General features: G+C 44.3%; 1 protein-coding gene across 3 annotated transcripts in view; it reads right to left on the reverse strand.

The window, feature by feature from the left end:
* The window catches only part of ALLC (allantoicase), a 100,579-nt gene that overhangs the window by 41,425 nt on the left and 45,133 nt on the right, over positions 1-14,021 (reverse strand). For all 3 annotated transcript variants that reach the window (XM_030198907.1, XM_030198908.1, XM_030198906.1), the window contains 2 exons: positions 13,059-13,214; positions 8,847-8,920 (listed from right to left, as the gene is read on the reverse strand). In XM_030198907.1, coding sequence (XP_030054767.1) covers positions 8,847-8,920; positions 13,059-13,214 — 230 coding nt within the window. The remainder of the gene's footprint in view (positions 1-8,846; positions 8,921-13,058; positions 13,215-14,021) is intronic.

Raw genomic sequence — 14,021 nt, forward strand, 5'->3', positions numbered from 1 at the left:
AAATAGATTTGTGTATATATATTGTAGAAAAGACCCTGCTGGTCCTCAGCTCAGAGCCCTTTTCCTCTGTTGTCCCACTTCCTTAGGGATCTTTCAACTCAAAACCCGGCTCCCTGGGGAGACAGGATGTTTCCAGCACCTTTCAATTTACAGCAAGGCTTTTACACCCAGTTCCAATTGCAGCAGGGCCTTTCCAAACACAGCCCTAAATGTAGCCTGGCTTTTCAAACACAGTCTCAAAAAGTAGCAAGGCTTTTAAACACAGTTCCCCTTGCAGCAGGGCTTTTCCAAACACAGCCCTAAATGTAGCCAGGCTTTTCAAACACAGTATCACAAAGTAGCAAGGCTTTTAAACACAGTTCCACTTGCAGCAGGGCCTTTCCAAACACAGCCCTAAATGTAGCCTGGCTTTTCAAACACAGTCTCAAAAAGTAGCAAGGCCTTTAAACACAGTTCCACTTGCAGCAGGGCTTTTCCAAACACAGCCCTAAATGTAGCCTGGCTTTCCAAACACAGTCTCAAAAAGTAGCAAGGCTTTTAAACACAGTTCCACTTGCAGCAGGGCTTTTCCAAACACAGCCCTAAATGTAGCCAGGCTTTCCAAACACAGTCTCAAAAAGTAGCAAGGCTTTTAAACACAGTTCCACTTGCAGCAGGGCTTTTCCAAACACAGCCCTAAATGTAGCCAGGCTTTTCAAACACAGTATCACAAAGTAGCAAGGCTTTTAAACACAGTTCCACTTGCAGCAGGGCCTTTCCAAACACAGCCCTAAATGTAGCCAGGCTTTTCAAACACAGTATCACAAAGTAGCAAGGCTTTGCGCGGGCTCAAAGCCTCCGGGTCCCACCCTCTTGGTCAGCCTTTTCTCCTGACCTCCTCCCGCTTGACCCGGACAGCCCCCTATACCTCCTGCTCTGACTGAGTCAGAGCCAACAGCTCCATCGGTTCCTCAGGGACCTCCTCTGGCTCTCCTTGTTCCATTGCCTCTGGCTCCTCTCCTCCCCTCTCCTCTGGAGCCCAGTCCATTTTCTCCTCTCCCCTCCCCCCTCCAGCTGATTCCCTTTTCCCTCATTAACCGGGTTCTGGGGTTGTTCTTTCTCCGCCCCTTTTTTCCACCACCACCTTTTCCACCAGGGTAGAGCTTCAGCTTTCTCCCTTTTTGGTTGGCCCCCTTTTGGAGCCTCTGGGAGGTGCACCCTATTTCTCCCCCTTACCAGGTGCTCTCCTGGGGCTTTCTGGGACTTGTAGTGTTCTACTCTTATGTCCCTTTTGGGCAGGATCGGAACCCCCACCGTGTCTTCTTTCCCTTTTTGGTAGCTGGGGTTCCTCCCCACCCCCTTTCTTTCTCCAGACTCCTTACCATACTCCTTACAATATATATATATATATATATTTATATACTGCCCAATATTTACAGGGAAATGACTACCTAAACAGCATCTAACCAGCTATCCGGTGGTATTCAGCACCAGAGAACTTGCTATGTGGCTCTGAATATCACCAGTTAGCAGCTTAAAGATAACCAGCTATCCTGTGATTTTCATTGAGGAGCGGCTACGTTTGGCGGCCATATTTGGCCACCACAATAGGTGGAATAACTTTGGCTGGCTCAAACTTAACCGGCCAGCACTGAAAATCAGCTTGGCTGGTTAAGGTGAAACTGGCCAAAGTTAAGCCGGATATTCAGTGCCAGTCATTGAATATCCAAGTTCAGCGTAGACTGTGGGAGACAGCCTGGCTATCTCCTGCAGTCTGAATATCAGAGCCATACTTTTAAAAGTATTATTGATTCATTTGTATCTTCTAGCTTTCATTTTTCTCATATGTATTTTAAAGTCACTATTATTTTATATGTACATTTATACACTTTGTAGTATTTATGAATTTTCAGAGTTTACTGTCCTTCATGATACAGTTGTGTCTTATCAAATTGTTATCATCCCTTTACCTGTGGTTTCTTATATATCTAATCTTTACATTTTTGTATTACTTTTTACCTCTCAGCCAAAACAGTGAATATAAGAGATTCTTTAAAAAAATTCTATTTAGGAGGAAAAGACCTCATATAAACTGTGGCAATCACATGATAAAAATCATGGACTGTTTCATCAAGATTCACTGACGTTCATTGTTGAAATGATAATCATTGGTCAAAAACCTTCACTGTAAGGAGTTTTTTTTTGACCAATGATTATCGTTTCAACTGTGAGCGTCTGAATCTTGATGAAACAGTTCACAATTTTTGTCATGTGATTGCCACAGTTTATATGAGGTCTTTTCCTCCTAAATAGAATTTTTCAAGAATCTCTTATTGGTTGAGGATTAATTTACCTATATATCTTTTGAGTGAATAAGATCCTTTTTGGAATGTCTACTTCTCCATTCATGGCGGTCCCCAAAATACTTATTTCTATATTTTACAAATTTTTTTATACTGTTTTATTACTATATTTAATTCAGTTCAATTCTTGTATACTGCTAATATCCCCATTCCAGGGTTCAGTGCAGTTTACATTCTAGATGAGACAAAAGCAGATAGTGTTAGTGTGAGATATGTGAAACAGTAGAGACCATAGGTGTAATGCATGAGACTAAAAACATTAAAAGGAAGAATAATGGTTGATACTTGGAACTAGAAGTCATGATGAATTATTATGAAGCAGTCTTTGGGAAGAGAGAGGGTTTTTTTTAGCCTCTTCCTGAAGTTGAGGTAGCTGTTTACAGTTCTGATGGGAATAGGTAGAGAGTTCCATATTTTGACTGAAAATCTTCTGATTTCGAATTGTCTTTTGAAATGGTAATGCTAGCATTAGTTGTTGTTTCAGTCTGTTTGACTGCACCAGATATAGCAAAGCGGTCTTAGTCAGCCGTTCAGAGGTGAAGCCCTTTAAGGTTTGAAAACAAGCAGCTTTGAACCTGTCTTTCTGCTATGAGAAGCCAATGCAGTTTGTTTAGATGAGTTGAAACACTAGTATATCTATTCAATCTGTGTATTAGTCTTGCAGCTGTATTCTGTATGATTTGCAGTTTTTTCTGATACTGACAATACCAAGAAATAGAATGTTACAGTAATCCAAGTGAGGTAGGACTAACATTTGGACTAGTAATGCAAAGGCATTTTGGTCAAAGAATGGTCTTACTAGACGTAGCTGCCTCATTTTTAAGTGTTTTCTTCCATAGCTGATTAATTTGGGAAGAGAAGGTGAGTGAAGAATCAAGCAAGACCCCTAATACTCTGGTTTCTGATTCAACTGTAAAGCTTTGATGATGGGACCTCAACTCCCTGATTTCGGAACCTCAGGACCTTGTTTTTTTGCACATTCAGTTTCAGTTTATTGGTCAGGGCCCAGGTGCTAACAGAAGTCATACCGTTTGCTACAGACTGAGTTGGATCTTTGTTTGATGCTATTACTGGTAAGAGAAGCAGGATGTCATCTACATAGGATAATAGTAGTTCATTAAGTCCCAGGTGTATTGAGGCAAGGGATGACATAAAGAGGTTGAATAGGATCAGTGAAAGGGGAGATCCCTGCGGGACCCTGCAGTTAGTAGACCAGTAGTTGAAAAGTTAGTTGTTTTGCTTGACAGAATAGCTTCAAATTGAAAGGAATTAATGGAACCATTTGAGCACAGTCCCCATTATTCCTGTCTGAGCCAGGCATTCGAGTAGTAGTGCGTGGTCAACCACATCGAATGCCACAGATATATCGAATTGGAGAAGAATTATTTGGTTGCCTTTGCATAGGTGTTGTTTGACATATGTAGTTAGAGCTAGCAGTAATGTTTCTGTACTATGTGACAAACTGAAGCCAAATTGTGACCAGTGTAAAATAGAACATTATTCCAGATAAAAAGAGAGCTGTTTACTAATATAAGTTTCTAATGCTTTAGTAAAAAGGAGTATGCTTGCCACTGGATGGTAGTTTGCAGGCGATATTACATCTAGCCAAGATCCCTTCAGTAGGGGAGTAAGAACAATTTTACCCATATCAGGATGGAGACAGACAGTTTTTAACAGCTCATTGAGATCATTGAGTAACCAGTTTACTGCTTCCATAAGGATGGATTTGAGTGGGTGTTTTGGGCATTGATGCAAGGAGCAGTTGGCTCGGGAACATTTCAGCATTATATCCTCAGCTGTTAGTGGCTGAAAACATTCCCAGTTTTGGTCAGTTTTTAAACTCCTGAGGCAGGCGCTAGGTGCTGAAACACATTTCCTGGCTGGGTCTTCAAGGTGTATTTCTTAGAATAAACACTGTGTGTGAAGAACTTTTGACTCCCTTGTGTTTTTGGAAGTGTCATTCTTTTACCCTACTCTCTAGACTGTTCCTGCTATTCTCATAGGAATTTGTGTTCCTGCACTTTTGTGGTCTCAACTCCCCTGACCCTTTTTTAAATCACTGTAATGCTATCAAGATTTTACCAGTATAAAAGTATATAAAGCCGTATTCCTCAGTGGGTTGCTGAACTCCTCCCAGCTTCTCTCTTACAGGGAGGGAGAGCTGGTTGAGAACAGCCTCCCAGTTTGCAAGGCAAAAACTCTTGTCCTGCACATCAGAACTTTAAGTCACTTTTTCCTTATTTGATTACTGCATTAAATAAGATTTTAGTACACAAGTTCTGAGTCTTCTCATAGTAATGTTCTGTACTCTGATTTAGCTGCATGCCATTCATGCCAGGTATTGAATGGGCAGAACACTGTCTTTTCCCCACTGAGAGCACGTTTTAAAGGGGCTTTTGTCCTACCCATGGAAATGCTTCAAAATCTGCCCTGGTGTTGTTTAGTGATCATTTCCGATGCTTGATTTAAACGTTTTTCACAATTCATTATAAGCAGATGCTGATATACCATGCTGTCATATAACATTGTACAGTGTGGGATTGTTGTATCAGTGTAATGAGCTAAAAGAAATTAACGTTTGCTCCATTAATTAATTCAAGTGTTTCAAACAAAAGCCATATTTACTTTTTTGCATATAACTGAAAATACTGTGGCTATATTTAATAATGAGTTTCTAATATTTTGTGTAAATAGGAAACCCCCATTGTAAAACTGCACTTACATTTTCTCTAAAGGTTCTTTACATTCTAAAAATCAGAGTTTTATTATGGTGTTTATTTTAGAAGCTTTATTCATAACATAGTAACATAGTAGATGACGGCAGAAAAAGACCTGCATGGTCCATCCAGTCTGCCCAACAAGACAACTCATATGTGCTACTTTTTGTGTATACTGTGATAAGTAAGAGGGTGTCCTATACGGTGTAGGCCACTACAGGGCGCTAGTAGCAGAAGAAGTGGAGGGTGCTAGGACCGGGGAGAGCCCTGGGATGTCCACAGGTGTAGGAGGTTGTGGGCTGGGTCCTGTGTAGCTAATTAACCACTTTATATCCCACCTGAGAGGTGAAAGGAAGAGCAGTGAGCTGGCAGCAGAGGAGAGATCCCCCTGAAAGATACTGGCTAACCTTATGGACTTGTGGTGGACTGGGTGTCCAAAGGAGACAAGCAGGCTGAAAATCCTGGGGTAAGAAGGCCCTAAAGCATTAGAGTTGGACTGTGTGTCCCCAGTACTGGTAAAGAACTGTGTGTTCAAAGGAAGGACTGTGTGTCCAGGACTGTGTGTCCCAAGTACTGGTAAAGAACTGTGTGTCCAAAGTACTGAGAGAAGCAGGCTGCAAAGCCTGGGGTTGGGAGTCCCCAAAGTATTGAAGCTAGTACTGAGCCCATGTATCTGTGTGGGGGTGGCTCAGTGTGAAGACCTATGAAAGCATAAAGTATTAAGCTAGAAGAAGTGTGCCCAGGGGCTGGAATAAAGAGTTGCCTGAGAAATATGCAGTTGGTGAGACCTGTTTAATTTGCTTAGTGGGAACCAGGTCACCCTGAGCGAGAAGGGGTAGCACACTAATTTGCATATGATCTGCATATTGAGAACCAGGTCACCCTGAGTGAGAAGAGGGATATCACAATACCCTACTTTGATTTGTACCTGTGCTCTTCAGGGCACAGACCGTATAAGTCTGCCCAGCACTATCCCTGCCTCCCAACCACCAGTCCCGCCTCCCACCACCGGCTCTGGCACAGACCGTATAAGTCTGCCCAGCACTATCCCCGCCTCCCAACCACCAGCCCCGCCTCCCGAGCTCAACTAAGCTCCTGAGGATCCATTCCTTCTGTACAGGATTCCTTTATGCTTATCCCACACATGTTTGAATTCCGTTACCGTTTTCATTTCCACCACCTCCCGCGGTGTTTTAGACATGTATACAGTGATGTGCTGGAGCCGGCTCGCAAGCCGGTTGTTCTTCGGGGCGAGCCGGCTCCATTACACGAGGTAAGCATGGCAGGAGGGCACCATCACAGGCCATGCTTACCTCCCCTTCCGCTCCCAAACATGTCCAGCGATTGTCCTTCGCCCCCACCTTCCCCTCCCGCTCACATCCATCTTTTTTTATTACTTCCGTTGAAGTGCCGCATTATTTAAAGCCCTGCTGCCCGTCTCTAGCTTTCCCTGTTTGCGTCTGATGAGTTTGTGCCCTTAGTCCCGCATTCTGACGTATGACATATGATGTCAGAAGGCGGGACTAAAGGCACAAACTCATCAGAAGCAAACAGGGAAGGCTAGAGACGGGCAGCAGGGCTTTAAATAACGCGGCGCTTCAACGGAGGTAATAAAAAAAGATGGGAGTGGGAGGGGAGGGTGGGGGCGAAGGACAATCGCTGGACATGTTTGGGAGCGGGAGGGCAGGGGAGGGAGGAGAATCACTGGACATGGATGGGAGCGGGAGGGGAGAATAGGGGCAATGGAAAATCGTTGGACATGGATGGGAGCGGGAGGGGAGGGCAGGGGAGGGAGGAGAATTGCTGGGCATGGATGGGTAGAGGGGGGCAGGGGAGAGAAGACAATTGCTGGGCATGGATGGGTAGAGGGGGTAGGGGAGAGAAGACAATTGCTGGGCATGGTTGGGTAGAGGGGGACAGGGGAGAGAAGACAATTCATGGGCATGGATGGGTAGAGGGGGCAGGGAAGAGAAGACAGTTGCTGGGCATGGATGGGTAGAGGGGGGCAGGGGAGAGAAGACAGTTGCTGGGCATGGATGGGTAGAGGGGAGGCAGGGGAGAGAAGACAATTGCTGGGCATGGATGGGTAGAGGGGGGCAGGGGAGAGAAGACAATTCCTGGGCATGGATGGGTAGAGGGGGGGGCAGGGGAGAGAAGACAATTGCTGGGCATGGATGGGTAGGGGGGCAGGGGAGAGAAGACAATTGCTGGGCATGAATGGATAGAGGGGGCAGGGGAGAGAAGAGAATTGCTGGGCATGGATGGGTAGAGGGGGGCAGGGGAGAGAAGACAATTGCTGGGCATGGATGGGTAGAGGGGGGGCAGGGGAGAGAAGACAATTGCTGGGCATGAATGGATAGAGGGGGGCAGGGGAGAGAAGAGAATTGCTGGGCATGGATGGGTAGAGGGGGGCAGGGGAGAGAGGAGAGTTTCAGGACATGGATGGAGGGGAGGGCAAGAGAAATTCTAGACATGGATGGAGGGGAGGGAAGGGAGAGAGAGAAGAAATGCTGGACATGGAGGGAAGATAGAGGAAGGAGATTAGATGAGGGAAAAGGAAGTGAGGAGAGAAACTGCACATGGATGGAGAAAATAGGCAGAAGCTGGATCCACTGTACAGTCAAGTCTGTGGAGGACCAGAAATGAAGAAGAAAGGAGGAAAGAAAAGAAATAAATGGAAAGGAAGCCCTGGAAATGGAGTCAAGGGAACAGATAAAGAGCAGCAGAATCAGATACTGGGCCAGCATGATCAGAGAAACAGTCACCAGACAACAAAGGTAGAAAAAAATAATTTTATTTTCATTATAGTGTTTGGAATATGTCCACTTTGAGAATCAGGTGCTGAACGTTAAAAGTTTATATTTATTTACTTATTTATGGCATTTTATCCCATATTAAACATGAATTAATTTGGAACCTGGGATCATTTTTTCCTGGAGAGAGTAATGCATTGCCCCCCCCCCCCCCCCCCGGCTATAGCCAGCTCTGCAATTTTGGGGGGGCGCAGAGGTGGATTGGGGGGGCGCAGTGGTGGACGGGGGGGCGCCGAGGTGGACCGGGGAGAGAGCCTGTTGTTAAAAATTTACCAGCACACCACTGCATGTGTATACCAATATTTAGACGTTTCTATTGCATAAACGTTTAAATCCTGATTTTATAGAACCAGGCTATATGGGTCTAAAAGTGAAATATGGTCTGGATGTGTTTTGACAGGATGAAAGTGGGCCAACAAATAAATGTATTCCCTGTTTCAGATGGGAACTGCACATCTATGTCCAAAAAGATTGACATAAGGATTTACCTTGCTCCCCAGAAGGTCTAGGTTTCAGAAAAGTGCTCCTATTGAGCATCCCTCCACTGAAAGGACTAAGGGAGGTCACCTGCTTCATCCCCAATGGTTGATGCACCCCCCCCCCCCCCCCCCAAGCAAACTGACAAGTCATACCATGCTCTGTGAAAGCTTAAGGAAAAAATAATTGATTATGTTTTTGAGTATAAATGTTTGTTACTGTTTTATAACATGAAAGTTTATGTTGCTACACATGTTTGTGTGCCTGTTTTGACCTGTTGGTATTTAAGACATTTATGTTTCTAAACTGGATGTTTCTGTCACACATAACCAGAACATAAATGTCCATTTTTCCATGTATTTCTTTTTTAACAGGATTCTGTTCTAAAATGCTAGCAGGAACTTTTGAGACATCCTGACCTAGATGTCTCGATTCTGATTTTTACATCCTCACTCCATATCTGTTGACTTTTGACTCAACTGTTTGTTCTGTCATACCTTTAGAACTGGTGGCCTATCAAGTCTCCTGGCTGTTTCCCAGCCATCACCCATATTGTTTGCTCTTCCTAAACCTGCAAAAAGAAAAATAATTAGCAAAATGATTTTTGCAACTCAGAGTTGAAAAACCTTCAGCATTCATTTCAGAGAAACATTGGGTAAGTACCGTGAGGCTGCCACTAGAAGTCATGACAACCATTTTTTAATCACAAGCACTAGGGGTAGGAATGAGCGGGCTTCACTGCTGCCCCCATTAACCCCTGCTGGACCACCATGGACTTCAAGTAGGCCCAGGGAGACCTATCCTGCAATGAGGAGGGGTGGGGTGTTTAGCTTTGTCAGTGGGAGGGGGTGGGAAGGGGCTTGGTTTCACTGGAGAGGGTGGGAGGGGGGATTGGGACCAGAGTGGGAGGGATCAGAGTGGCTGAGGACTTTGCTATGTGGGTGCTGAATGATATTCAGCTGGCACCTGCATAGCTAAGCAACCAGATATAGGACTGCTCAAAAGCTGGTTAGCTATGCGTGTGCCGACACCGGAATACTGCGCTATATAGAATCCAGGGACTTGCATTTTAGAATAGTGCACAGCCAAATGCGCACACAGATTTTAATGGGTGCCAATTAACGTCAGTTGTTAGCATCTAATCATTGACGTTAATTAGCTCGTTATCCAATTAATTTGCACATGCAACTCAAAAGCCCACCCAAATTTTGGTGCATAAAACTAGGCACCATATATAGAATCCAGGGGAATATGTAACTTAACTGGATAGGACTGAATATCACCAGTATCTGCCTCTTTACTATAAGGATAATATTAGACTGTTCAAATGTTTTCAGCCTGATACCACACAGATAAGGGCCTAAAAATTTATGGATAGGAAAGTTATATGTTCGCTGCTAGCAGTGAATATATAAGTTCTTTTGAATACTGGGCCCACTGTTTACAGCATGTGTACATTTATCCATGGGGGGAAAGGGGCAGGGTTAGGTCAATGGAAAGAAAATTTTGCAGAAAACCTGTGAGTACTTTCACACAAGAACTTTGCACCTAGTTCAATACAAGTGCAAGGTACACAGGTACAAAATACTCTTATACCCACCTGGCCTTATTTTTGAAAGGGAGCTTAGTGCCAGGACAGTCTGGGAAGCAGAGTTGGGGCAAGTGTAGAAGGTATTGGGAACTGCAGATACTCAATTCTGGTGTCTTGTGGGAGTTTCCCTTGAAAATTAGTTTACCATAATCTTTCGGACTTAATCTGAAAGCCCAGATTAAAAATAAATTAGATTACTCCATCTCTGTTGATTTTTATCTCACATATTTAAATTTGAAAATTCTCTGTGGCCATGGGCATAGAATGGGTGGGTCATGGACATTTCTAAAATCTGTGTGCATTGTTATAGAATACACCCAGTCTGCGTCTAATTTAGGCATCGGCATTTAGACCAAATTTTACTTGGCATAACTACCCGCGACTAAATTTAGTCACACGTGCAGGCGCTCAGTGTATTCTATAAAACGTGCAGAAATTTAGGCTTATTCTACAAAACTGTGGCTAAATTTAGGCATACCTTATGGCATACACCTAGTGGCACCAATTTTTTTTATAGAATCTAGTCCTAAATATGAGAGTAGCTGGGGTACCTTCCTCCCCTGTTTTTGGGCTTGCCTAGTCATCCAAGAGCTATTGATTCAGGTGATGGACTACCAATGAGCAGTACTGCAGAGGTGTTTAGCAATGCTGGTTGAGCTGTGCTTACTTAATATATTTCCAAGGCCAGCTGGCTTGGCTGGTACACAGCATTCTCTGCTATAAAAGGCCTTTCTATTAGTGAAAATAGTGATCCTTCAGAACCGGCTGCTGGAGGAGGGCCCCTCCATTATGCAATGATGTGATGATGGAAATGGAAATGCAAACTAGGTGTGAGTTAAGCCCTACTCATTTTGAAATGCATGTGGACTTGTGGTCCTAATGTGTGCAAGTCCTTTCTCCATGGGTCCAAAGTAGTGTATTGAATGTGTAATACACTAAGTGGGTGGTTGTTAGGATGGTGGGCAGAGCTGTGGAACTTGGGGAGGGATGAAGAGGAGAGAGTGGTGAAAGGGATTGTTGAAAGAAGGTCTTGTCAACTGTTAACCTTAAGATGTGCCGTGGAGAGATATACACTGAATGCAAAGCAAAGGTCATAATGGTGGCTTTTGGGGGGGGAAATACAGTGGGGGAAATAAGTATTTGATCCCTTGCTGATTTTGTAAGTTTGCCCACTGACAAAGACATGAGCAGCCCATAATTGAAGGGTAGGTTATTGGTAACAGTGAGAGATAGCACATCACAAATTAAATCCGGAAAATCACATTGTGGAAAGTATATGAATTTATTTGCATTCTGCAGAGGGAAATAAGTATTTGATCCCCCACCAACCAGTAAGAGATCTGGCCCCTACAGACCAGGTAGATGCTCCAAATCAACTCGTTACCTGCATGACAGACAGCTGTCGGCAATGGTCACCTGTATGAAAGACACCTGTCCACAGACTCAGTGAATCAGTCAGACTCTAACCTCTACAAAATGGCCAAGAGCAAGGAGCTGTCTAAGGATGTCAGGGACAAGATCATACACCTGCACAAGGCTGGAATGGGCTACAAAACCATCAGTAAGACGCTGGGCAAGAAGGAGACAACTGTTGGTGCCATAGTAAGAAAATGGAAGAAGTACAAAATGACTGTCAATCGACAAAGATCTGGGGCTCCACGCAAAATCTCACCTCGTGGGGTATCCTTGATCATGAGGAAGGTTAGAAATCAGCCTACAACTACAAGGGGGGAACTTGTCAATGATCTCAAGGCAGCTGGGACCACTGTCACCACGAAAACCATTGGTAACACATTACGACATAACGGATTGCAATCCTGCAGTGCCCGCAAGGTCCCCCTGCTCCGGAAGGCACATGTGACGGCCCGTCTGAAGCTTGCCAGTGAACACCTGGATGATGCCGAGAGTGATTGGGAGAAGGTGCTGTGGTCAGATGAGACAAAAATTGAGCTCTTTGGCATGAACTCAACTCGCCGTGTTTGGAGGAAGAGAAATGCTGCCTATGACCCAAAGAACACCGTCCCCACTGTCAAGCATGGAGGTGGAAATGTTATGTTTTGGGGGTGTTTCTCTGCTAAAGGCACAGGCCTACTTCACCGCATCAATGGGAGAATGGATGGGGCCATGTACCGTACAATTCTGAGTGACAACCTCCTTCCCTCCGCCAGGGCCTTAAAAATGGGTCGTGGCTGGGTCTTCCAGCACGACAATGACCCAAAACATACAGCCAAGGCAACAAAGGAGTGGCTCAGGAAGAAGCACATTAGGGTCATGGAGTGGCCTAGCCAGTCACCAGACCTTTAATCCCATTGAAAACTTATGGAGGGAGCTGAAGCTGCGAGTTGCCAAGCGACAGCCCAGAACTCTTAATGATTTAGAGATGATCTGCAAAGAGGAGTGGACCAAAATTCCTCCTGACATGTGTGCAAACCTCATCATCAACTACAGAAGACGTCTGACCGCTGTGCTTGCCAACAAGGGTTTTGCCACCAAGTATTAGGTCTTGTTTGCCAGAGGGATCAAATACTTATTTCCCTCTGCAGAATGCAAATAAATTCATATACTTTCCACAATGTGATTTTCCGGATTTAATTTGTGATGTGCTATCTCTCACTGTTACCAATAACCTACCCTTCAATTATGGGCTGCTCATGTCTTTGTCAGTGGGCAAACTTACAAAATCAGCAAGGGATCAAATACTTATTTCCCCCACTGTAACAATAAAGAAACTTGAACTAAAAGAATACTGGAAGAAAAATCCTATCATTAAAAAAGGGCTAATACGTCATAATAACTAACTATGTAAGCCACATTGAGCCTGCAAATAGGTGGGGAAAAGTGGGGTACAAATGCAATAAATAAATAAACTTTACTGCATGTCCTATAGGGAAACACTATTCCCCTGTGACTGAACCTCAAGATTTCAGTGAGGAGCTATAGGTTGTGTTTCTACATTGGGAACATACAATCAAGTTAGTTCTTGATTTTGAAGATTTCTGTCTTTGTGACTATAGTCTTTCTAGATTATTTATGTAATATTTTTATATAAATAAATGTTTTGAATGCAAGCAGCTTTATATGTATATATAATAACCAAAAAACATCTTTGCTGCTTTACCTATAAGATTCCTAGGGTGACCAAAATGGGCATCACTGAATCCAAGACAAACACCACCATTGGCCATTGCTAACAGGTCTTCCAAGTCATTAGCACCAACAGTTGACCAGTCTCGTTGTCCAATACCATAGACCTTGAGTCGTGCAATCCCACCATCTGCAAAAGAAAAAAAGCAAGACATTCTATATTCAGGCTTGTAAACTTATTTCTAGGAAGGAATTGGTTTTGAAAACTTAGGGGGTCTTTTACTGAAGTGTGGTAAGGTTTTTCCCTTACTGCACATTAAAGGCAAAAATTAACATGTGGTAAGCGCAAACCCTGTGTGGTAAATGCAGGAGGTGTACCTAGCATCTGCCGTGCATTTACCATACAGGGCAGAGGGTTGCCACAGAGTCACCACACTATCTGGCACTGCAGATAATACAGTGCAGCCCTAGCAAAAATGAATTAAAAAGTCACTGACATGTGCCATGGCAGTGCTGTCCCACACACATTCCTCAACCCATGCGATACCATATTCTGACCCTCCCATCCGATCCCTCCCCCCACATCCAGATTCCCACCCTGACACATCCCCAATTCAAGTCCCCAACTCCTTAATACCAGCTGCTGCCATACCCCTCCGATACCCCTAACCCTCCCAAATAACAACAATAGACCCCTCCCTACTTAAAGCCATACCCACATGTAATCACAGGAACTCTTCATACCCTCCCTCATCTTCCCCAGCCATCCCATCACCCCCTGGGCTTATAGGTGGCATAGTGGGTCAAGGTGGGAGTAATCCCTCTCTGCTTTCGCCCATCTGGCTCTGACATACAAAATGGCCACCATGGCCCCTAGTAGCAGTCTTGCAGTTCTACCAGTAGGGGGTCAGCTTTCCATATTAGGAGGCTGACCCCTAGCGATATTACTGCAAGAGTACCTCTAGGAGCCATGGCAGCTATTTTGTGTGCCTGAGCT

Source organism: Microcaecilia unicolor, chromosome 3 (genome assembly GCF_901765095.1).
Source record: "Microcaecilia unicolor chromosome 3, aMicUni1.1, whole genome shotgun sequence".
NCBI lineage: Eukaryota > Metazoa > Chordata > Amphibia > Gymnophiona > Siphonopidae > Microcaecilia > Microcaecilia unicolor.